General features: G+C 62.0%; 5 protein-coding genes across 10 annotated transcripts; 1 reads left to right on the forward strand and 4 right to left on the reverse strand.

The window, feature by feature from the left end:
- Positions 1-10: 10 nt before the first annotated feature.
- LOC135458785 (granzyme M-like) lies at positions 11-2,514 on the reverse strand. The gene is made up of 4 exons (XM_064734117.1): positions 2,178-2,514; positions 1,290-1,437; positions 351-611; positions 11-199 (listed from the first exon to the last, which is right to left on the reverse strand). Exons 1-4 carry the CDS (start codon positions 2,447-2,449, stop codon positions 11-13), a joined length of 870 nt encoding a protein of 289 aa, XP_064590187.1. The 5' UTR covers positions 2,450-2,514.
- Positions 2,515-2,643: 129 nt separating this feature from the next.
- C28H19orf25 (chromosome 28 C19orf25 homolog) lies at positions 2,644-4,475 on the reverse strand. Of its 5 annotated transcripts, none has more exons than XM_064734121.1 (3): positions 4,413-4,475; positions 3,730-3,907; positions 2,644-3,594 (listed from the first exon to the last, which is right to left on the reverse strand). In XM_064734121.1, the coding sequence occupies exons 2-3, from the start codon at positions 3,878-3,880 to the stop codon at positions 3,413-3,415; spliced, it is 333 nt and encodes a 110-aa protein (XP_064590191.1). In that variant the 5' UTR covers positions 3,881-3,907; positions 4,413-4,475; the 3' UTR covers positions 2,644-3,412. The 5 variants fall into 5 exon arrangements, with proteins under 5 accessions (XP_064590191.1, XP_064590193.1, XP_064590190.1 ...); XM_064734123.1 differs by having other exon boundaries at positions 4,433-4,465; XM_064734120.1 differs by having other exon boundaries at positions 4,388-4,443.
- Positions 4,476-4,560: 85 nt separating this feature from the next.
- On the reverse strand, positions 4,561-9,927 carry REEP6 (receptor accessory protein 6). 2 transcript variants are annotated; one of them, XM_064734118.1, is made up of 5 exons: positions 9,703-9,921; positions 7,188-7,281; positions 6,359-6,497; positions 5,591-5,759; positions 4,561-5,017 (listed from the first exon to the last, which is right to left on the reverse strand). In XM_064734118.1, exons 1-5 carry the CDS (start codon positions 9,815-9,817, stop codon positions 4,968-4,970), a joined length of 567 nt encoding a protein of 188 aa, XP_064590188.1. In that variant the 5' UTR covers positions 9,818-9,921; the 3' UTR covers positions 4,561-4,967. The 2 variants fall into 2 exon arrangements, with proteins under 2 accessions (XP_064590188.1, XP_064590189.1); XM_064734119.1 differs by lacking the exon at positions 4,561-5,017 and adding an exon at positions 5,037-5,427 and having other exon boundaries at positions 9,703-9,927.
- A 111-nt stretch (positions 9,928-10,038) lies between these two features.
- Positions 10,039-18,419, forward strand: PCSK4 (proprotein convertase subtilisin/kexin type 4). The gene is made up of 15 exons (XM_064733985.1): positions 10,039-10,245; positions 10,628-10,732; positions 11,201-11,314; positions 11,863-11,991; positions 13,435-13,511; positions 13,600-13,688; positions 14,368-14,540; positions 14,613-14,825; positions 15,816-15,916; positions 16,172-16,275; positions 16,371-16,488; positions 16,609-16,779; positions 16,963-17,087; positions 17,730-17,849; positions 17,921-18,419. Exons 1-15 carry the CDS (start codon positions 10,039-10,041, stop codon positions 18,307-18,309), a joined length of 2,235 nt encoding a protein of 744 aa, XP_064590055.1. The 3' UTR covers positions 18,310-18,419.
- An 82-nt stretch (positions 18,420-18,501) lies between these two features.
- Positions 18,502-21,408, reverse strand: LOC135458945 (CTD small phosphatase-like protein 2-A). Its single transcript, XM_064734458.1, has 9 exons — positions 21,156-21,408; positions 20,816-20,918; positions 20,644-20,722; positions 20,486-20,578; positions 20,211-20,273; positions 20,038-20,117; positions 19,834-19,960; positions 19,655-19,750; positions 18,502-19,190 (listed from the first exon to the last, which is right to left on the reverse strand). Exons 1-9 carry the CDS (start codon positions 21,370-21,372, stop codon positions 19,128-19,130), a joined length of 921 nt encoding a protein of 306 aa, XP_064590528.1. The 5' UTR covers positions 21,373-21,408; the 3' UTR covers positions 18,502-19,127.
- Positions 21,409-22,045: the final 637 nt, after the last annotated feature.

Genomic DNA, 22,045 nt, shown 5'->3' on the forward strand with positions numbered 1-22,045 from the left:
GCTGTTTGGTCTATCCCGTGTGTTCGGGCCAGCCGGATCCGCAGCCTCTCCGCAGAATTTTCTGGATCCATTTCTTGTGCTTCACGGTCGAGGTGGCCACGGGTGGTTTGAAAGGGTCAGTGGCGTTCTTGCCGCTGAAGGAGATCACGCCGGCCACTGCCGGCCGCTTCCCGCACACCAAGGGTCCCCCCGAGTCACCCTGAGGGGAGGTGACACCGAGGATTGGATCAGGGCACAGAAACCCCCACCATGGCCAGGAGAACATCCCACCTGCTCAGGGTGGGCATCCTCCCCGCAGCCAGGCTCGGGTTTTTGGGTTTTTTAGCACCCTTGGACCCCCAAATGCTCACCTTGGCGGGCGCGGAGCCGCGGCGCAGCCCCTGGAAGCAGATCATGGCGGGGCCGATTTTGCCGTGCCAGAAGCGGCTGTTGTTGCACATCCGCGTGTCCATCACCGTCACATCGAGCTCCTGCAGGGTGGGTGACAGCCTCCCATCCCGGGGGTCCGCGACCCCCCAGCCCGCCAGGCTGCACCGCGCCCCCGGCGCCGGCTCCCGGCTCGCCAGCGGGATCAGCCGCCGTGTCCTGCTCAGGGTCACCTTCCCGTCCAGCTGCGGGCGAGGGGCGACATCAGAACCCCCCAGATGGGCAGAGGGGCTGGCAGGGAGCACCCCAACACCGCGGGTGGGTGGGGGGTTAAAGGGGAGCACCCCAATGCCGCAGGTGGGGGACTGAGGGGGAGCCCCGAACCCATCCTTGGCCCTGAACTCTTTTCCTTGGCCCTAAACTTTTTTCCAATGTAGCTCGCACCATTTCCAACTCAGTGCTTCATCTTGCAAGAGGAAGCACAATAAAAGGTAAAAGTGTTATTTTTGTAGAACGTGTTACTATATGTGAGCCCTTCTGCTCCAAAGAGACAGGAAAACAACCAAATGGGTACAATAAACTCTCTCCATAATCCTCTGCTTGCCAATACGTTTGTGCCCATGTAAACTGAGCCCTGATCTCAAGAGGGACAAGACACACGGAGGAATGGAAAGACCTGAGGGGTTCTGATATTTTGTTCTGCCACAGCCTCCAGCAGGATTGCGTCCCTTTGAATGCTGTGGAATTGGGATTGTTCAGCCTGGAGAGGAGCAGGTTTCGGGGTAATGCGAGCGGGGGGAGATGACACCGAGGTGTGAAATCTCTTGCGGGTGAGAAGAGGAAATGTCACCGAGCCGCTCGCCCCGACCCAGTGCGAACTCCCCGCCCCTTCCCGGCGCCGCTCGGAGCCCCCCGAGCCGCACCTGCAGCAGCAGCAGATCGTTCTCCATCGTCTCTCGGTCGTAGCCGGGGTGGGGACAGGCAGCCCGGATGGTGAAGCTCTGCGCGCCCTCCTCCTCATCGTCCCGCCGGTTGTGCAGCCCCACCAGCAGCCGCCCCTTGTGCCGCGACCTGGCCCGGCCCGGGAGCGGGGTCAGCCGGGGCCGGTCACCGGAGCCCCGTCCCCTTCCCCGGACGGGACCGAACCGTGCCGGGCAGGACCCAACCGTGCCGGGCAGGACCCAACCGTGCCGGGGCAGGACCCAACCGTGCCGGGCAGGACCCAACCGTGCCGGGCAGGACCCAACCGAGCCGGGGCAGGACCCAGCCGTGCCCAGCAGGACCCAGCCGTGCCGGGGCAGGACCGGGCCATGCGGCAGCACCCAACGTGCCGGGGCAGGACCCACCGTGCCGGGCATGGACCCAACCGTGCCGGGCAGGACCCACCGAGCCGGGCGGACCAACCGGCCGGGGCAGGACCCGCCGTGCCGGGCAGGACCGAACCGGCCGGGCAGGACCCAACCGAGCCGGGCAGGACCCAGCCGTGCCCAGCAGGACCCAGCCGTGCCGGGGCAGGACCCAACCGAGCCGGGGCAGGACCCAACCGTGCCCGGCAGGACCAACCGAGCCGGGGCAGGACCCAACCGGCCGGGGCAGGACCCAAGCCGTGCCGGCAGGACCACCAGCCGTAGCCGGGGCAGGACCCACCGTGCGGGCAGGACCAACCGTGCCGGGCAGGACCGAACCGGCCAGGCAGGACCCAACCGTGCCGGGGCAGGACCGAACCGGCGGCAGGACCCAGCCTGTGCCAGCAGGACCCAACCGTGCCGCAGGACCCGGCCGTGCCGCAGACCCAACCGTGCCAGACTCACCTCTTAGGCAGGCAGTGCGCGGCCGTCAGCGCCCAGCGCCGGTGCACCAGCGCTGCCCCGCAGGCGCTACTCCCGATCTGCAGGAATGCCATGTAGGGCCGGGAGTGGCGTTTGGCTTCGTGTCCCCCGATGATCGAGGGCTGGAGCCACGTCCTGTCCCCACCAGCAGCTGCCACCGCCCCGGGCAGTGACTCCGAGCCCACGCCGGACCCACCGGCCCAAGGGAGGAGCAGCGGCAGCAGCAGCGGCCCCAGGCAGCCCTGAGCCCCCATCCTGCCCTTCCGCAGCTCCCGGTGCAGCTGCCGAGCTGGAGGAGCCCCGGGGGCCGTGTGACAGCAGCGGGGCACGGATGCAGCTCAGGGGAGGCAGGAAGGGGAAGAAGCACCCACAAGGTCACACCTGTGAGAGTGGGAAACACCCACGGCCCCCCAGCGCTCAGAGCAGACAGAAAAGCAGCACCTCCAGCTCGCAAAAGTGGGGGTTGTGAGATTTGTGCTGGGTGACCCATTCCCACCACCTTTATTAGCAAAACAGGGCAGTTTTCCACACCACAGGGCGGTGCTGGCCCCCCAACCAGCCCCCTTTATGGGGGTCCCTCAGTTCGTTCCTTTGGGCGGGACTCTCCTGGCCCCGCTCCTCGGGCGGGACCTCAGGCTGGCCAGCAGCCGCTGGAAGAAGAACTCGTTCTGGTATTCCAGCGGGACCAGGTGCTGCAGGAACGGCGGCACCTCGGCTCTGCTGACCCCCACGCACACGGGCACCACCCTGGGGCCACGCTGCTGCTGCTGGTGGATGTTGTGGAACAGGTTCCACTGGGACACGCGCTGGCACCAGCGGTCACGCACGGACTTGGCCGAGAGGAGCAGGATGGCCACACGGCTGGCCTCGATGGCCTCCACGGTCGTCAGGATGACGGAGGTCCCGGCCACCCGGTCCTGGTGCTCGGTGAAGCCCCGGAATCCCTCCTGCCTGAGGCGCTCGGCGATGCGGGAGGCGATGGGGTCATCGTCGGGAAAGTACCAGAGGGAAAAGTCGTAGGGAGGAGAGGATGTGCCACCCACGAGGGACATGGCAGCCGGTTCAGGGGCACAAGGAGGGGTGCAGGATCCCGATGTTCCCTGGGAAAAGGTCACTGGGATGGTACAGCCGGGGCTGTGCTGGAAAATCCGGATTTTCGCGATGCAAACGGCTTTGGGAAGGTGAAACCACAGCGTGGAGGTGCCCAGCACGGTCCCTCAGAACGCTTTCTGCCTCATCTCGGCGATGCCGCGCTCCAGCGCCTCCCCGACCCTCTGCAGCTCCCGGCGCCGCTCCCGCAGCTGCTCCCGGGACTGCTGCAGCCGCTGGTTCATCCCCACGTAGGAGCGGATCTGCCGGTACAGCCGCTCCCGCTCCTCGGCCGCGGGCTCGGGGCAGCCTGGCGGGGGCAGAGCCGGGGCTCAGAGGGGATGGGGGGTCCCCGATCCCCCTCATTCCCCATCGAGGGCTCACCTGGGGGGGCTCAGCGGGGCTGAGGGGTCCCCACGCCCCCCATTCCCCAGCGAGGGCTCACCTGGAGCGGGGCCTGGGGGGTCCAGGGGGGGCTCGGCGGGCAGGACGAACACGGGGTCGGAGGGCAGCGTGCCCTGCACGTCCGCCAGGATCTGCTCGGCGCTGGGCGGCTCAGGGCGGGTGGGCAGCACCCGCTTGGCCTTGGAGCTCATCCCGGGGGAGGCTCATGTGGGGAGGGGCTGCGGAACGGGGATGGGGGGGGGGTGAGGGCGCTGCCACTCCGGACACACAGACAGACAGACAGACAGACAGCTCCCCTTTTCTATCCCCTCAAGACGGACAGACCCCCTGTGCTGCCTGCCCTTTGGACAGACAGACGGACTCCCCGCAGCAGGCAGAGCTCCCCCTCAAACAGAACAAATAGAAACCCCCTCCCCACCTTCCCCTCCGGACAGACAGACAGACAGACGGACGCACACCTGCCCGCCTCCCAGACAGACACACAGATCCCCTGTGCTGCCCCACTTCCCCAGACAGACCGACTCCCTTCCTCCCCTAGACTGATTCTCTCACCCGGCCCTTCGAACGGACAGACAGACGGACAGACCTCACCCCCGCCGCCGGATGGACAGACAGACAGAGCCCCGCACGGATAAACCGGCCCCCTCCGCCCCCCGCACACACAGACAGAGCCCCCTGTTCCCCCCCACCGGACAGACCGACACCCTCGGACCGCACACGGACCGACAGACGGACAGAACGACCCCTCTAAGCCGGCCGCACTTCCGGACACGTCATCAAACAAGCACCGCCCCTTTCCCAAAGGCTCCGCCCTCCATTGCTCTTAAAGGCGCCGCGCGGGGTCGCGGAACACGCGGGACGGGAGAGGCGCTCGGGGGGCACCGGGGTTTATTGGGGGGCTGGGGTACAACACACTCGGGCTGCAGGAACTCGGGATCCCGGGCGGGAACGGCCCGGCCTGGCCGGTACCGTCAGCAGGGCCACGGGGCCGGTACCGGCGTCTGTACGGGGGATTTCGATGCCACAACGGAGGATGCCGGTAGCAATACCGGGAGTATGGTGCCGGTACCGGCGTCTGTATCGGGGATTTCGGTGCCAGAACGGAGGATGCCGGTAGTAATACCGGGAGCATGGTGCCGGTACCAGCGTCTGTAGTGCCGGCATGGGGGACTTCGGTGCCAGAACGGAGGATGCCGGTACCAGTACCGAAAGCATGGTGCTGGTACTGATCCCAGTACCGGAGCTGTGGTGCCGGTACCAGTGGCTCCGGTGCCACTCTTACTTCGCCTTCTCCGCGAACTCTGCCAGGTTCAGGGATGCTCTGACGCCTGCGGAGACACGGACGCCGTTAATGCCCGTTCCCGGTGTCCCGCCGGTTCCCCGCATCACCGTCCCGCTCCCTCCCGGTCCCGCTGAGCACGGCGGTCACAGCACCCGGGGGGCTCCGGAGGGGAGCCCCAGCTCGGCAGCAGCGCTAAAGGGACACTTGGGCACAGGGGTGGACACACGGATGGACACACGGATGGCGTCTGGCTATGGAGAAGCGGGAGGGAAGCGCCTGCTCTACCCACGCCCCGGGAGAACGGGCCGGTGCTAGCGGGAGCAGAGCGGTTCGGGCGGTGCCGCGGCGGACACGGGGCTCGGCCCGGCCCCCGCGGCTCGGTACCTACGGGCAGGCTGGGCTGCGGGGCCACCCCGGCCGCCAGCCGGGCTCTGCTCTTGGCCAGAGTGTGCAGGACTGGACCGTGCAGCGCAGAGAGGAGAGAGAGGTTAGAGAGGGCACCGTGACTCCCGGAGCACCCAGAAATAATCACTCGCGGTTAATTAACATTAATGAGCTGCCCAGCCCCCCTGAGCCGGGAAAACCTGGGCAGGAGGAGGGACAGGGGGAGCGGAGTCACCTTCTCGGGTGACACTGGAGGCCGCGTCCAGGGCCCTGGTGCCGATGCCACCCATCACGTTGTCCACGGCCTCGTGGTGCTTGAGGAAGAAGGGTCGGATGATGCTGTGGTAGATGAGCTGGGAGCCGTTCCAGGGCACCGGGGCCATGCACCACACCAGGAACAGGCACTGCGGGCACAGGGGGGGCTCAGTGCTCCAGGGACCCCCAGCTCACTGGAGATCCCAGATCTGGGCTGGGTGCAGCCCTTCTGATGCTTTCAGTTTTGGCTTTCATATTTTCCACATTCTGTACTAGTTTATAACTCTGAACTTCACATAAAGTGTTAGCAAGTTCTCCTCACAGCTCAGTCACACAAAATCCTTTTGCAGCCCCAGAACCAAGGACAGCACTGTGGCTTCAGGCCCAAAAGGTGTAAAACAACAGGGGAGCAATCTGGGAGGGTGGGACTGCACAACCTGGAGCTGGAATTGAACAATTAACCCAAATATGGAAACAGACCAAAACTTATAAAAATGTGAAAACTCATGACACACCATCCAGCTTGGGTGTAGCCTTGGCTGGGTTCTTGCACTACCCAAGGTGAATTCTGTGAACCCTTTTAATAAATCCCTACTTAATTCCTTTAACTCTGTTAACCCAACTCTGTTCCAGGGAGCCTCTTTGGGCATCACCACCCACCAGAGCCCAGCACACCCAACTCCTCCCATCCAGCCCCGGCACAGGAGGAGCCCGGGACAGCCCCAGCATGGGAGGAGCTCAGCGTTACCTTCCCGGCGTAGTAGAAGGGGAACCAGTAGAGGAAAAGGTCGGAGAAGGACTCGGCGATGCTGAAGACGCCGTAGACCACCCAGTACGTGAGCCACATGGTGTCATCCTCCTTGTTGCTGCTCTCGATGGCTTTGATGCTGTGGAAGGAAAGGAAGAAGAAAGGAAAAGGAAAAGGAAGAAAGGAAAGGAAAGGAAAGAAAGAAAGGAAAGGAAAGGAAAGGAAAGGAAAGGAAAGGAAAGGAAAGGAAAGGAAAGGAAAGGAAAGGAAAGGAAAGGAAAGGAAAGGAAAGGAAAGGAAAGGAAAGGAAAGGAAAGGAAAGGAAAGGAAAGGAAAGGAAAGGAAGAAGGAAAGGAAAGGAAGAAGGAAAGGAAAGGAAGAAGGAAAGGAAAGGAAGAAGGAAAGGAAAGGAAGAAGGAAAGGAAAGGAAGAAGGAAAGGAAAGGAAGGAAGGAAGGAAGAAGAAGGAAGAGGAAAGGAAAGGAAGAAAGGAAAGGAAAGGAAGAAAGGAAAGGAAAGGAAGAAGGAAAAAGGAGGAAAGGAAGAAAGGAAAGGAAAGGGGAAAGGAAAGGGGAAAGGAAAGGGGAAAGGAAAGGGGAAAGGAAAGGGGAAAGGAAGAAGGAAAGGAAGGTCACGGCTGCTTCAGCCCTGGGCTGATCACCTTCCCAAACCCTCCACACCCCACAGGGAACCTGCCCACTGCACTGGCACACTCCCAGCGTTTCCAGGAAGGTCTCAAGAGCTTCCCAGCCATCATTGCCTCTTGAGTGAGCAGGCAGACCCTCAGCCAAGGGCGGGCAGTGCTCTCCAGGTGTGGGCCAGGTACTTACGAGACGTAGGCGGGGTAGACGAAGCCGATGATGTTGCAGAGCAGGGAAGCGCCGTAGCCGAACATGAGGTAGAGCCCCAGGAAAGTCACGGAGCCTGCGGGGACAGGGGACAGGCTGGAGCCCGCTGTCACCAGGGGAGAGCCCTGAGCTGGGTGTCCTGAGCGGGATTCCCATCCCAGAGAATGGGAATGGGGCGTGCCGGGGGGTAACTGTCACAGACATGTTTTCATTAAAATCCTTTCTTAGGATTTTTCCTCCTGAAAAGTTGAGAGGCCTCAGGAACAAAATGTAAACAATGATTATCTGCTGCTGCGGAATGCAACAGGTGCATCTGTGATTGGTCTCATGTGGTTGTTTCTAATTAATGGCCAATCACAGTCAGCTGGCTCGGACAGAGAGTCTGAGACAGCTGCCTTTGTTATTATTCTATTCTATTCTATTCTATTCTATTCTATTCTATTCTATTCTATTCTATTCTATTCTATTCCATTCCATTCCATTCCATTCCATTCCATTCCATCTTAGCTTAGCCAGCCTTCCGAGATGAAACCTTTCCTTCTATTCTTTTCAGTATAGTTTTAATGTAATGTATATCATAAAATAATAAACCTTCTGAGCCTTCTGAGCATGGAGTCAACATTTTCGTCTCTTCCCTCACCTGAAAATCTCTGTGAACATGGTCACAGGTAACGACCACCCCCCGTTAATTCCGATGGAAGGGGGCACGTGGCGGAGCCTGCTCCTCCCCGAGGCACCCGTGAGCCGCTCCTGTCACCGTCTGTCGCCTCCCCTGGCTCGGATGGGACTTTTACCAGCCCAACCTCGCCGCGCTCTCGGCCCTTGGAGCGGGGCCAGCGCGGCAGGAACCGGAGACGCTGACAACACGCCCATGGTCCAAAGTCAAGGCTCCGCTCGTCTCCCCCGCACGGCATTCCCCGAGCGAGCCGCGGCTCAAGGACGAGCCCGGCTCCCGGATCGGGCTCCTCCCGCAGCCGCAGCAAGGCTTGGCTCCCCTGGGAGCGGCAATCCAACCCCGCTGCCCTGCTGCTGCCGCTCAATTAGATCGCTCAATTAATTAAATGCGAGCCGCAGCTTAATGGTGGAGCCTGCCCAGCGCTCGCTGGAGGCTGGGGAAGGTGGGACAGAGAGGTTTTGGGGTGGAAAACAGGACATAGCCCTGCTCACATCAGGAAAACCTCAGGGATATTTGGGATGGAGCGATTTGTGCAGCCCAGCACCGGAACAAACTCCTACAGCAGCAGCAAGCAAGCTGGGAATTAACCTGTGTGGGTGAATTAAAGTCCTTGTCGGGCTTGGAGGGAGGATAATCCCAGCTCTGCTCGCTGCAGCATTCCTGGGCTGAGCTGCGGCCCCGACCCGGGCACCCACAGCTCCGGGAGACGGGCAGGAGCAGCGCGGCTTTGGAGCGATCCCAAACCGCCCTCCGAGCAGGGCAGGCAGGTCCAGGCAGTGCTGGGTTTCACTCCCCAAGAGCCTTACAAGGGATTTCGCAGGATTTGAAGCCCCAGAGAAATTTATGTAACAGCAAAAGCCCAGGGAGAGGCTTTGCTGGGGGAGAAGTTGGAGGTGGCGCTGCCCAGAGGTTGCTCCAAACCCCAGCCCATGGGTTCAGACACAAATTAGGGATTGCTCCAGAGCTACGAGAGGGAGAAATTGGGAATTTTTAGTTCAGCAACAGCTTCTCCATTCCAGGACAGGGATCCAGAATGTGTAACCATCCCTTTTCGGTGTGTCCACTCTTGTTCTACCATCACATCTGAGCCTGACCAAATCCCCAGGATTGTTTTGCTTCAGTGGCACCACATCCAAACCCAACCTGCACAGCAGCTCGTGCTCCTTCACGGACACTTTTCCCCTCAGAGTGGGAGCACCAGCCCTGCTGCAGGTGAAGGGCCGGGAAATCACACCTGGAGGCCAAAGGCTCGGAGGAACGCAGCAAACAGGGAAGCCCCGAGCCCATCCCGGGAGGTTTGATATGAAATCTCGATATGGAGGGCGGGGATGAGGCCGGTTCAAGTTGGCAGAGAGGGCACAGGGCCGAGGGTCAGGGGAGAGGATCCCCGGGGAGAATCCGGCTGGTTCCTCATTAATGAACAACAGGGATCCGGGTAAAGGCCGGGTCCCCACGGTCCCCACGGTGGGACACGGGGACAAACTCCCATCCCCAGTGCCACATCTGACCCACCACAATCTGGGGGTTCACGCAGAATGGGGACCCCCCATCAGAGCCAGGCGTCTCGAGGGTCTGACACTCGGACCCTACGAGCTTTAGGATCTGGGGATTTTGTGCCTGCGGAAGGAGGGGACAGTGCGGTGACAGCGATGTCACCCCCGGCACCCCCTCCCAGCCCGACCCTGCTCCGCGCCCAAAACCCGGGCAGTCCTGCCTGCCCTCTCCATGCTGAGCCCAGAGCCATGGCGAGCAGCCGCCAAGGCGCCCCACCGTACGGGGCAGAACGGGAGAACCGGGGAGGCCCCGCGGTAACGGTCGCACCTGAGGCCAGGTAGAGCCGTTGGACGCCGGTGCGGGCTTCCAGCAACGCCAGCAGGTCGCTGATCGGGCCGGGGCTGTGGAGGAAGCGCTCCAGGCGCTGCTGCATGGCGGCCATGGCGGCGATGCGGGAGCTGGAGCGGCCCCGGTCCGACCCCGACCCCGACCCCGGCCCCGGTCAGCGCGGCGGGAGGGCGTGGCCAGCGGCAGATGGGCGGTGCAAACCGGAGGGGCGTGGCCAATGGGAAGGCGGGGCGGGGATCGAGGCGGGCCAATGAGGCGAGGCCGTGCGGGGGGCGGGGCGGACGCCGTTGCCATGGCAACGCGCGCAGTGGCCTCATGGCGGCTCGGCCCGGGCCCGGCCCGGCGCTGGCGCTGTCGCTGTTCCCGGTGCTGGTGGCGCTGCTCGTGGTGGCCGCCAGCGCCTCTCCGGGCCCCGCCAAGCCCCCGCGTGTCTACCTGAGCAGCTGGGCTGTGCGGGTGGCGGCGGGGCTGCGGGACGCTCGGGATTTGGCCCGCCGGCACGGGCTGCTCTACCTGGGTCAGGTGCGGCCTGGGCTGGCCCAGCTCACCCCGTGTGGCCCTGGCCCGATCTTCTCGCTCATACCCGCTCTGTGTGGCCACTGTTTGTCCCCTTCGCTTATCCCATGGGCAGGGACATCTTCCCTTAGGCCACATTGCTCCGAGCCCCATCCAACACTTCCTCTCAAACACGTGCTGGGAATTTGGGAATCCTGTGCCAGCATCCCCACACCCTCAGAGCGAACGGCCTCTGAGCATGCATAGGACACCCAGCCCCTCCCCAGGACTCCATTCTGTCCCCCCAAGTGACACTTTCTGTCTGTCCTGCACTGCAATGTTGAATTTACCATCCTGACCTCCAGAGCTGCCCCCTGGCAAAGCTCAGAGCAGCTCTTCGTGCCCGCAGGTGATGGAGGGAGAGCCCTTCTACCACTTCAGCCACCGCGGCACCAGGCAGAGAGCCCTGAGCAGGCACTGGGGGTGGCACATGCGGCTCTCCAGGGACCCCCAGGTAGGGAGGAGGAGTGTGGTGGTGCTCACAGGGGTCTCAGGTTGAGGGAAGAGATGAGGATTGATGTTTCAGAAGCCTTGATTTATTATTTTATGATATATATTACATTAAAACTATACTAAAAGAATAGAAGAAAGGATTTCATCAGAAGGCTTAGCTAAGAATAGAATAGGAAAGAATGATAACGAAGGTTTGTGGCATGGATTCTGTGTCTGAGCCAGCTCACTTTGATTGGCCATTAATTAGAAACAACCAGCATAGGCTAATCAAAAATCTACCTGTTGCATTCCACAGCAGCAGATAACCATTGTTTACATTTTGTTCCTGAGGCCTCTCAGCTTCTCAGGAGGAAAAATCCTAAGGAAAGGATTTTCATAAAAGATGTCTGTGACAGAGCAGGGCACAGGGAGCTGGGGCACAGCTGTGGGCAGGCCCTGCCTGGCACCCACAGCGCTGCTCCGTGCCCAGGTGCTGTGGTTTGAGCAGCAGACGCTGAAGAGGCGCTCCAGGAGAGGTGCCCACGGCGTGCCACGCTCCAGCGTGGTGCCCACGGATCCCTGGTTCCCCAAGCAGTGGTACATGGTGAGAATGGGCTCCTTCCCCTCCCAATCCCCACCCCAGTCACGGCATGGAGGGGAGCAGTGGTGCATCCAGTGCCACCTCCCTGCTGGGCACCATCCCAGGGGGCACAGGATTGCTGTGGGCTGTTCTGGGATATCCCCAGTGAGGGAGAACCCACAGCCCCTCTGTGTCTGTTCACTGCACACTGAACAAATTCTTCCTTCTGTGCAGGGGAAATTCCTGGGATCAGTCCCTGCCCTGGTTCCTCTGGTGCCATTTCTGCACACAGGGACACCCAGGGCCCCTCTCGAGGCTGAGCAGCCCCAGCTCCCTCAGCTTTTCTTTGCCAGGATGCTCCAACCCCATCCTCACCCTTGTGACCCTCCACTGGACCCACTCCACATCCACAGCACCCCAGAAGCGCCTCCAGGGCTGGGCAGAGGGGCAGGATCCCTCCCTGAGCACTGGCAATGCCCTTCTCAGGCCACAAACCCATCTAACACCGGCAGTGATGAGGCAGCAGGACTCTGAGGTGACCCCTGCCAATCAAATTTAATCTGTTTTTCCAGAACAACGACATCCAGCCTGACCTGAACATCCTCACGGCGTGGAGCAGAGGCTACACGGGGCTGGGGGTGGTGCTGACTGTGCTGGATGATGGGCTGGAGAAGGATCATCCCGACCTGGCTGCCAACTACGTAAATATGGGGGTGTCCAGGGAGCTGGGAAGGGAGGGAAAGCCTTCATCCCATCCCTGGCACTGTGAGGAGGGAGTTTGAGGGGTCAATTCCTTCACCTCAGCCCTGGAATTATGCAGAGAAAGCTCAGAGGGTCAATTCCTTCACCCTGGCACTGTGCAGAGGGAGCTCAGCCTCTCCAGGGCTGCATCCAAAGTTTGGAGCCTCCCTCAGTGTAATCTCACACTGAGGAGGAAATGTTAGAACTTGTACACGCTCTGGAGCCCCCAAATTGGTGTAATTACAGCAAGCTGCAAAGCCAGTACAGCTGGTAAAGCCTCCTGTGCTGCACAGGGAAGGGAAGGGAAGGGAAGGGAAGGGAAGGGAAGGGAAGGGAAGGGAAGGGAAGGGAAGGGAAGGGAAGGGAAGGGAAGGAAGGGAAGGGAAGGGAAGGGAAGGGAAGGGAAGGGAAGGGAAGGGAAGGGAAGGGAAGGGAAGGGAAGGGAAGGGAAGGGAAGGGAAGGGAAGGGAAGGGAATTCTGGGGGTGTGGAACACAACCAACCCTTCCCGTGGCTCCTGGCTGCTCTCCTGGGGCTGTGTGGCCAGCGAGGGTCACCCTCAGGTGACAGAACACTGGGACCTATCAGGGGAACAGCAAAGCTGTGCTGCTTTCACCCCTCTGTGCAGAACCCAGAGCCACTGAGGGTGGAAAAGGGATTCAGGATCGCAGAGTCCAACCTGTGCCAGGTCACCAGCCCAGAGCACTGAGTGCCACCTCCAGCCCTTGCAGGGATGGGGACTCCAGACCTCCCTGGGCCATCCTTTCCATGGGGAAATTCCTGCTCATGTCCCATCCTGAGTCTGTTCCCTTTTGTCAAGGCCTGAGCACCTTTTCCATGCAGAAATTCCTGCTGCTGTCCCACCAGGCACACCCTGAGGCTGATCCCTGAGCATTCTTTCCATGCAGAAATTCCTGCTGCTGTCCCATCCTGAGGCTGCTCCCTCTTGTCAAATCCTGAGCACCTTTTCCATGCAGAAATTCCTGCTGCTGTCCCCACTGGCCCACTTTGAGGCTGTTCCCTGACTACCCTTTCCATGCGGAAATTCCTGCTGCTGTCCCACCCTGAGACCATTCCCTCTTGTCCTGTTGCCCCTTGGAGCACAGCCCGACCCCCCTGGCTGTCCCCTCCTGTCAAGGAGTTTTGCAGAGCCACAACGTCCCCCCTGATCCCCCTTTTCTCCCTCTGAGCCCCTTCCCAGCTCCCCCAGCCCCTCCTGGTTCTCCCCTCCCTCTCAGGGCTGGGTTCAGCTCCAGCTCCCAGCACAGCCGGGCACGAAGGGGCCCCGCTGTCCCCGGGGCTGGCAGGCAGTGCCAGCAGCAGGCTCGGTGCCAGGCGCCTGTGCCGAGCTGTCACAGCCCTGCCAGGGCCCTTGGGGACAGCCACTGCCTCCCTGTGTAACAGGACCCGCTGGCAAGTTACGACTTCAACAGCAACGACCCCGATCCGCAGCCCCGATACAGCGACAGCGACAAGAACTGGTGAGTGCTGGGTGCTGCCCAGCTCCCCACGCTGGGGGGGCTGTCCCAGGCCCCCCACCCCTCACAGGGTCACTCTGTGCCCCCCCAGGCACGGGACACGCTGTGCAGGGGAAGTGGCAGCTGTGGCCAACAATGGGATCTGTGGGGCAGGCGTCGCCTACAACGCCAAAATCGGAGGTGAGAGGTTGCTCCCATGGGAGGGAAGATGGAAATGAGCTCCAGGCTCATGTGGGGATGCAGGAGCCCAGGGGGAGCTGCTCTGGGCTTTACAGGGGCAGCAAGGTGGGTGCTGCCCCACCTGGGGATGCCCTGGGATTTACAGGGTGCTCAGGATGGGTGCTGCCCCATGTGGGGATGCCCTGGGATTTACAGGGTGCTCAGGATGAGTGCTGCCCCATTTAGGGATGCTCTGGGCCATATAGGGTGCCCAGGGTGGGTACTGCCCCACATAAGAGTGCTCTGGGTTTTACAGGGGTGGCAGGGTGGGTGCTGCCCCACATCAGGGGTTTGATGCTCAGCCCAGCACCCAGCAGGGCAGGCTCAGGCTCTGCTGTGGAAATGAGAGTGGCAAAGGGGGTTAAAATCTCCCTGGGCTTAATTACAAAAGGCTTAACGAGGAGCTTTGGGAAGTGGCTCATGGCAGGGCACACATGGCAGGGCACAGACCCATGGGGGACTGATCTCCTTAGGGCAGGGGCATGTGAACGCTGCTCAAAGCTCTGGGGGGGCCTGGCAAGGTGTCCCCAGGCCCTGCCCTCGGGGTGGCACGTGTGTGGCTCCTGTCCCCTCGGAGCCACCTCAGCCTCTCCTGGGTGCTGCCACCCTTCGGCCACGGCTGTCCCGTGCCTGCCCTCAGGTGTGAGGATGCTGGACGGCTCCATCATGGACATAGTGGAGGCCCAGGCCCTGAGCCTGCAGCCCCAGTACATCCACATCTACAGTGCCAGCTGGGGCCCTGAGGATGATGGCAGGACGGTGGATGGGCCTGGAGTCCTGGCTGCGGCTGCTTTCCACAAAGGAGTCGTCCAAGTAAGCCCGGCCCTGCCCTTGGGGACACAGGGACATGAGGACACCCTGCTCACCCCCTCTGCTCTTCAACAGGGACGGGGTGGGCTCGGCTCCATCTTCATCTGGGCCTCAGGCAATGGTGGCACCAACTATGACAACTGCAACTGCGACGGGTACACCAACAGCATCTACACGGTGTCGGTGGGCAGCGTGCTGGGGGACGGGCACCGGCCCCTCTACAGCGAGAGCTGCCCTGCCATCCTCACCACCACCTACAGCAGCAGGACCACCAGCAAGGTGCAGATTGTGAGTGTCACAGCAGCAGCTCTGGGGCAGACACAGATCCCAGCACGGGTTGGGCTGGGCCCAGTCTGCCGTAGCTTGGTGTCTGTGTAGAGCCCCAAAAGCTCAAAGGGATCTGAAAGGAGAATTTACTGAAGGTACCCAGCCCCAGGGAGTTTTATTGGAAGGAGTCCTGAGACCCCTCTGTAGGAGTGTCAGGGGTGGCACAGTCAGGACAGATGGAGATGAGAGATCTCTGCAGCCAGGTCAGGAATTTGGGGTTTATTGCAAAGGGCCTGGGTGCAGGGCCCTGCTGGGAGCTGCAGCCACAGCCCAGAGCAGGCCCCAAAGAGGGAGAGCAAGATAAAGAGAGTGGTAAAGAGAGAATGAGAGAGTAAAAGAGAGGATCAGAGGGTGAGGTTCCTGTTACAATACAATAAATCTTCTTCTGGTCTTGGAATTTGGGGTTTATTGCAAAGGGCCTGGGTGCAGGGCCCTGCTGGGAGCTGCAGCCACAGCCCAGAGCAGGCCTGAGAGAAGAGAGGGACAAGAGAGGATGAGAAGGTAAGAGAGTAAAAGGGGTAAGAGAGCGAAGTTCCTGTTACAATACAATAAATCTTCTGTGTTGAATATTCTGATTCTCACTAACCAATCTAGTACAATATACAAATTCTATAGCATTTCCATACAGCCTATAAGAATCATTACATTACCATACTGTGTTACATTTTAAACCCTAAAAACTCCTCTTTGGGCCCCTTCTGCCAGGCTAGCAGGGTCTGCTCTGACCCTTGGGCCTGTCTGCAAGCAGAGGGGATTGTTTGATCAAAAGGGGATCACCTTCAGTCAGCCTCACCATTGTTTTCCTGTTGTTCAGTAACTGAGGGATCTCAAAGCTTGCTTTCATTTCAATCTCACTCATAGTTCCCATATTCTCAAAATCTTTTGCCAGACAATCATATTTATCAGGCTTTCCTGTTTCATCTTCCCCAACACCCCTGTGTCCCTCTCCAGGTGACCACAGACCTGCACCACCGCTGCACAGACAAACACACGGGCACCTCGGCCTCGGCCCCGCTGGCTGCAGGAATGGTGGCCCTGGCACTGGAGGCCAAGTAGGTGACACAGGGACACTGCCCAGGGAGAGCTGGTGCCCAACCAGGGATGAGAAAGGGGAGGGAAGGCAGGAAGGTTGGGGTGCAGAGTTGTGGGAGTGCTGTCCTCTGGAGCTCCGTGCTCCCATTTTGGAACTGGAGGAGGTCATGGGGGATCAGCTTGGGCCCAGATAATTGCTCTACCCACCCCACAAGAGCCAAATCTACCCCTTAAAAACCAACCCAGACCTCTGTCCGCATCCTCCTTGTTTCCAGCCCAGCCCTGACCTGGCGTGACCTGCAGCACCTGATCATCAGGGCCTCCAGACCCGCTCACCTGCAGGCAGAGGACTGGGCTGAGAATGGCGTTGGGCGCAGGGGTGAGTGCAGGGCTCGGCCCCTCAAACACCTTCCAGCAGCCCCTGGTGGCACTGAGGGGCTCACAGGTCCCTTTTTGGTGTCACCTGTGTCCCAGTGAGCCACTACTACGGCTATGGGCTGCTGGATGCGGGGCTGCTGGTGCAGGAGGCCATGACATGGACAGGGACCCGGCCACAAGAGAAATGTTCAGTGCAGGCCATCCAGGTCCCCAGGTAAGGGACAGTGACCCCAGCTCCAGCCTCTCACAGGCACAGGGACACAAAAAGCGGGTCTGCTGTGCTTGGAGGCCACAGAGGAGGGAATGCCCTCACCTGCAGCTTGTCCTTGGGCAGGGACATCAGCTCCAAGCTCGTCATCTCCACGGATGCCTCCTCCTGCTCCAAGAGCATCCGCTCCCTGGAGCACGTCCAGGTGCAGCTGTCGCTGAGCTACAGCCGCAGGGGGGACCTGGTGGTGGCCCTGAGCAGCCCCATGGGCACCACGTCCACGCTGGTGACAGTGCGGTAAGGACAGAGCGGGCACCGGGGCTCCCACGGCCACCCCAGGGCCTGGAGAGTCCCAAAACTCCTCTGGACCCCTGCCATGGGGAGTGTCCCCTCAGAGAGAGCACAGGGTGACCCCTCAGGTCACCCCCTGCCCCTGCAGGGCCCTGGGCTGGCACTCCCAGCTCTGCTCTCCTCCTCCAGCCCCTACGACACCAGCCAGGACGGCTACCAGGACTGGACCTTCATGTCCACTCACTTCTGGGATGAGAACCCCAAGGGGATCTGGACCCTGCAGCTGGAGAACAGGGGTGATGCTGAGAACACAGGTGGGTGCCCCATTTTTCCTGGGGTCACCCTGTGCTTGGTCATTCTTCCTTCCCCACCTTGGATGGGAAATTTGTTGGCTTCTCCTTCCTGGCCGTGAACCCTCCTGTGTTGGCTTTGAGGATCTCCCTGGTCAGCACAGGGCCAGGAGCAGGACAGAACCCCAAAGCTTCCAGCCCCATATCCTTCACAAGGCATCCCCCTGTCTCCAGCCCCCAAAGCTTCCAGCCCAGTGTCCCTCCTGTCCCCAGGCCCCACAGATTCCAGCCCCATGTCCCTCACCTGGCAGCTCCCTGTCCCTCTTGTCCCCTGGCCCTCAAAGCTTCCAGCCCCATGTCCCTCTTGTCCCCAGGGCCCAAATCTTCCAGCCCTGTATCCCTCATCTGGTAGCCCCCTGTCCCTCCTGTCCCCTAAAGCTTCCCAACCCCTTGTTCCTCCTGTCTCCAGGCCCCAAAGCTTCCAACCCCCAAAAGCTTCCAGCCCTGTATCCCTCATCTGGCAGCCCCCTCTCCCTCCTTGTCCCCAGGCCCCAAAAGCTTCCAGCCCCATGTCCCCAAAGTTTCCCAGCCCCATATCCCTCCTGTCCCCAAAGTTTCCCAGCCCCATATCCCTCACCTGGCACCCCCTGTCCCTCCTGTCCCCAGGCCAGCTGACCACCTTCATCCTGCACCTGCATGGCACAGATGAGGACATGCCAGCCCGGCGCTCCGCAGCCACCGCCACCGACGAGTGCCTCAGGAGGGACAAGCAGGGAGCCTGTGAGGGTGAGCGAGGCTTTGTGGGGACAGTGACATCGCTCTGCTCCCCAGGGCCTCACCCCAGCCTCTCTCCACAGACTGTGGCAGCTCCCTGTACATCCACCACGGCTCCTGCCTGTCCTACTGCCCCCCGCGCTACTACGGCCAGAGCCGCAGTGCCGGCCCCAGGGGCACTGCCCTGGTGTGTGCCAGCTGCCACCCCTCCTGCTACACCTGCCAGGGCTCCTGGGCCAACAACTGCACGTCCTGTCCCTCGGGCCACACCTTCCAGGACATCACCCACACGTGCCAGGAGCCGGCAGAGGGCTCCCCCAGCCCGGCCAGGCTGCGCAGGGACCTGGTGGTTGTCACCGTCCTGGCCTGCAGCAGCCTGGTTCTGGCAGGGGTGCTCTACCCCACCTACAGGGTGGGTTTCCGAGCTGGCAAAGGTGCCCTGTGCTGTCCCCGGGTCAGGAGGACAGTGTGACACCAGGGACAGGGCAGGGACGCTTCCTGCCTTCCCAAATAAACCCGTTGTTGCCTTTCCTTTCCAAGGGTGATTCCCCTTCCCAGCAGCGCCTGTGAGGGGACAGTGATGGATTCCCCTTCCCAGCTGTGCGAGGGGACAGCGGTGGTGGCTCCTCCCACACCCCTGGGGACAGGGACATTCCCGGAGGGGCAGAGCCCTGTGCCCTTTCCCAGGCGCAGAGGGACGAGCTGTGACATGTCCCCAAACAGCTGCACCCGTGTGGCTTCCGGCACAGCAGAGGCAGCCGAGGCCTCCAGTCCAGCCCAGAGTCCCCAGTTCCTGTTCATCAGCAGATTTAGGCCTTAAAAGGGGTCCTGGTGTGGCTGCACCCCCAGCCACTCTGTCCCACGGGGACTGGCACAGTGGCACCAGGCACGGATGGCACAGGGAGAGCTGTGGAGCACCAGCCCCATGCCAGCACCCTGGGCTGCCCCAGGACACTGGGGAGGTGTGGTTTGTGTCCCCCCCCCATCCCCATCACTGTGTGTTTGTTCAGCTGAAGAGTTTTGGGAATTAAGGCAGAGCCAGACATTTCTCCAAAGCTTATAATGAATGACCCGTGAGAACCTTGGCTGGACCTTCCAGAGCAGGGGGAGGAGGGAGCCAGGATGGAGTTTGTCTCCAAGGGCAGGGGCTCTCCTCGGGGGCACCCCCAGGGATGAGCTGGGACCCCTGCAAACACCAAGGGAGAGTCCTGGCATCCAGCCCAGGTCTGTAGGATGAGGGGCTGGATGCCCCCAAGCACAGCCGGTCCAGGAGGTGCTCCCAATCCTGGCCTAACCCTCAGTGGGCAGCTGGAGGGGCTGGAAGCGCCGCTGGATCTCGGGGCGCACGTCCTCCTGCACGGGGAGAGACAGAGGGGGTAGGGGATGGCGGTGCCAGAGTGCCTGTCCCCGTGTCCCCTTCCCCAGCCTCACATCCCCTTCCTGTCCCCTTCCATTCCCATCCCCACATCCCCTTCTCCATGTCCCCTATCGCATGTCCCCATCCCCAGCCCCGTGTCCCTTTTCTGTCACCTTCCCATCCCCGCATCCCCTTCCTGTCCCCATCCCCACATCCCCATCCCCTTCTCCATGTCCCTTTCCTGTCCCCATCCTCACATCCCCTTCCCCATATCCCCCATCCCGGCGTCCCCATCCTCTCCCCTTCCCATCCCCACGTCCCCTTTCCTGTCCCCATCCCCATGCCCTGTGCCCCCTTCCTGGGTCCATCCATCCCCATATCACTCTCATCCCCATCCCCATGTCCCCAACCTGTCCCCATCCCCACCTCCCTTTCCCACCTCCCCTTCCCCAAATCCTACCGCCCGTCCCAGCTGCTCCAGCACCGGGATGAGGCGCAGCAGCTCCTCATCCTCAGGGTCCCCAGACCACGGTGGCACCTGGATCCAGTTGTCAGCCTGGGGAGGGGACAGGGAGAGGGTTGGACCCCGCACAGCTCCAACCAGGACACACAAATCCCCCAGGAGTGGCACTGCCCTACCTGGGCAGGGAAGCCCTGCATGGTGTGGTCCAGGCCCACCATCGTGGCCAGGTCCCTGCCCAGCTGGGTCAGGTCCTTCCAGTAGCAGCCCTGGGAGCAGACACAGTCCTGCTGGGAGAGGCAGTGCCTGGCAGAGAGACAGAGCCGTGGGGAGCCTGCCCTGGCACACAGGGGTGCCCAGCAGGGCACTGCCAGCACCATCACCTGATCAGCTTCTTCCTGGGGTCCAGCACCTCCACGAGCTTCTTGGCATAGTCCTTCTTGGCAGTGGTGTAGATGAAGATCTGGCAGAGAAAGGGTGAAGGTCCTGCATGGGCTGCTCGAGTCGCCCCAAACCCCTCAGGGGTCACCCCACAGACCCTGGGGGCTCTGGGTACCTCATAGATCTTGGAAACGCTCTCCAAGAACTCCTGCACGTGTGGCCGCAGCTTCACATGGACCTGGGAGGGAACAGCATCTTGGAAAACCTCCAGCACCCCCATCCTGACAGCAAGGGGAGCCCCAAGGGGGGTTCAGTGCCCTCAGCAGGACCCCTCACCCATGGCATTCCAGAGCCCTTCAGCTACAGGCGACATTGGCACCGAGGCCACACGGGGTGGCAGTGAAGAGCCACCACCTCAGCCACGGCCCCACATCACAGCTCAGCACCCACCTTGTAGGAGCTCGCCTGGAAGTCGGTGGTGAAGGTGGCCGTGGCGTCCTTCTGCGCGTGGGCGAGCAGCGAGGAGTAGAGCAGGGTCCCATCCTGGGAACAGGGTCAGGGTCAGCCCCAGCCCCTGCAGAGCCCCCCCAGACCCCTCCCCAGCTCACCAGCTCCAGGACCAGCGTGTGCTGCAGCTTCCTCCGTCCCCTCCGTGCCCTCGCTGGGGTCAGAGGGCCAGGGCTCGGCCTGGAGGGGGAAAACAGAGGGTCAGCGCTGCTGGGGGGGCTGCTGGACCCCCACACATATTGGGGGGTTATGGGGACCCCCCCTCACACTCACAGGCTGGGGGCTGCAGGGCCAGCAGCGTCCTGATGCTCCAGCTCGGGCAGCCCCGAGAAGTAGAAGCCCTCGGGGCCGGGCGGTTCTGGGGGTCCCGCAGGGTCTGTGGGGCAGGAGGGTCCCATCAGCACATCCAGGGCAGCATGGGGCCTCTCATTATCCCTGGCACCACCTCAAGCTCTTTCCCATTCCTCTCATCATCCCTGGCATCATTCTGGGTCCCCACGAGCAGGGATTTCCCCGTGCCCCAAGCAGGATTTTGGGTCCCGTCAGCACATGCAGGGCAGCCGGGCTTTCCCTTGTACCCCGCAGGGATTTCCGCGGGCACGGACGCGCTCACCGCTGTCCCCGGGGCTCCCCTCGGGTCCCCGCCGGACCAGGCGCCCCTTGCCGGGCGTGCTGGGCGAGCCGGGCACCCGCGCCCACCCCCGCTGGCCGCTCTCCCCCTCTCGGTGCCGGCTCTCGGCCCGAGCACGAAGCGCAGCCCTCGGGGTGCGGAGCCCCTGCTCCTCCCTCGGGGGTTTCTTCGTGCGTGGGGTGGCCCCCAAACCCGCCATGGCCAGGGACAATCCCCCCTCGTCAGCAGCCCCAAATTAACCGTGGGGTGGGTGTGAGAGGGAGGGTTTTATAGGGTGGAGGCGCCTTTGCAGCCCAAATTCCACCTGGAATCACTCAGACTTCACTGGCACCAGCTGGGCTCAGCTCTGGGCTCCCCAGCTGCTCCCGCGGCTCATTTCTGGCTCCTGCTGGTGCCACCCGATGTGCCAAGGACCCTCCTGGGCTGGCAGCTGCCGAGTTTGGGGACAGTCCCCAGCCACACTGAGGGGTCTCAGCTTCCCCTGGCACCGGCTCCGAGCCCACCCCAAGGGACCCCCGAGCGGGCAAAGAGCCCCAGAGCCCCCCTGATCACATCCTGTCCCCACAGGGGCCCCGCGGTGGCCGCCACCAGCCCCAGGGTTGGGTTACGGCCGGGGGGGACACGCCGGGCTCCGGCGGAAGGGAGATAAGCGAGAGGGCCCCGACCCCGGCAGGCAGAGCCTGGCACGGAGCCATGGACACGGCGACACGGGCTGGGAACGGCTCAGGGGCTCGGAGCGGGGACACGGAGCGACCCCCAATCGTGGGGACACACAGGGGACCCCCTGAAGTAGAGTGACACAGAGGGGACCCCCTGAAAAGGGTGGGACACGGAGGTGACCCCCTGCTCATGGGGTGACAGAAGGGACCCCC

This window comes from Zonotrichia leucophrys, chromosome 28 (assembly GCF_028769735.1).
Source record: "Zonotrichia leucophrys gambelii isolate GWCS_2022_RI chromosome 28, RI_Zleu_2.0, whole genome shotgun sequence".
Lineage (NCBI taxonomy): Eukaryota > Metazoa > Chordata > Aves > Passeriformes > Passerellidae > Zonotrichia > Zonotrichia leucophrys.

Coding starts and splice junctions, on each gene's coding strand:
- LOC135458785 (XM_064734117.1), bottom strand. CDS start 2,449: ATGGGGGCTCAGGGCTGCCTGGGGCCGCTGCTGCTGCCGCTGCTCCTC. Junction 612..1,289: donor ACGATCTGCTGCTGCTGCAG/GTGCGGCTCGGG, acceptor CCTCGCCCGCAG/CTGGACGGGAAGGTGACCCT. Junction 200..350: donor GCGGCTCCGCGCCCGCCAAG/GTGAGCATTTGG, acceptor ACCTCCCCTCAG/GGTGACTCGGGGGGACCCTT.
- C28H19orf25 (XM_064734121.1), bottom strand. CDS start 3,880: ATGAGCTCCAAGGCCAAGCGGGTGCTGCCCACCCGCCCTGAGCCGCCC. Junction 3,595..3,729: donor CCCCCCAGGCCCCGCTCCAG/GTGAGCCCTCGC, acceptor TGCCCCCGCCAG/GCTGCCCCGAGCCCGCGGCC.
- REEP6 (XM_064734119.1), bottom strand. CDS start 9,817: ATGGCCGCCATGCAGCAGCGCCTGGAGCGCTTCCTCCACAGCCCCGGC. Junction 6,498..7,187: donor GTCTACCCCGCCTACGTCTC/GTAAGTACCTGG, acceptor TTCCTTCCACAG/CATCAAAGCCATCGAGAGCA. Junction 5,428..5,590: donor CTCCAGTGTCACCCGAGAAG/GTGACTCCGCTC, acceptor TGCACGGTCCAG/TCCTGCACACTCTGGCCAAG.
- PCSK4 (XM_064733985.1), top strand. CDS start 10,039: ATGGCGGCTCGGCCCGGGCCCGGCCCGGCGCTGGCGCTGTCGCTGTTC. Junction 10,733..11,200: donor GGCTCTCCAGGGACCCCCAG/GTAGGGAGGAGG, acceptor CTCCGTGCCCAG/GTGCTGTGGTTTGAGCAGCA. Junction 13,689..14,367: donor CTACAACGCCAAAATCGGAG/GTGAGAGGTTGC, acceptor GCCTGCCCTCAG/GTGTGAGGATGCTGGACGGC.
- LOC135458945 (XM_064734458.1), bottom strand. CDS start 21,372: ATGGCGGGTTTGGGGGCCACCCCACGCACGAAGAAACCCCCGAGGGAG. Junction 20,118..20,210: donor GCGTTTCCAAGATCTATGAG/GTACCCAGAGCC, acceptor TTTCTCTGCCAG/ATCTTCATCTACACCACTGC. Junction 19,191..19,654: donor TGGAGCAGCTGGGACGGGCG/GTAGGATTTGGG, acceptor CTCCCCGTGCAG/GAGGACGTGCGCCCCGAGAT.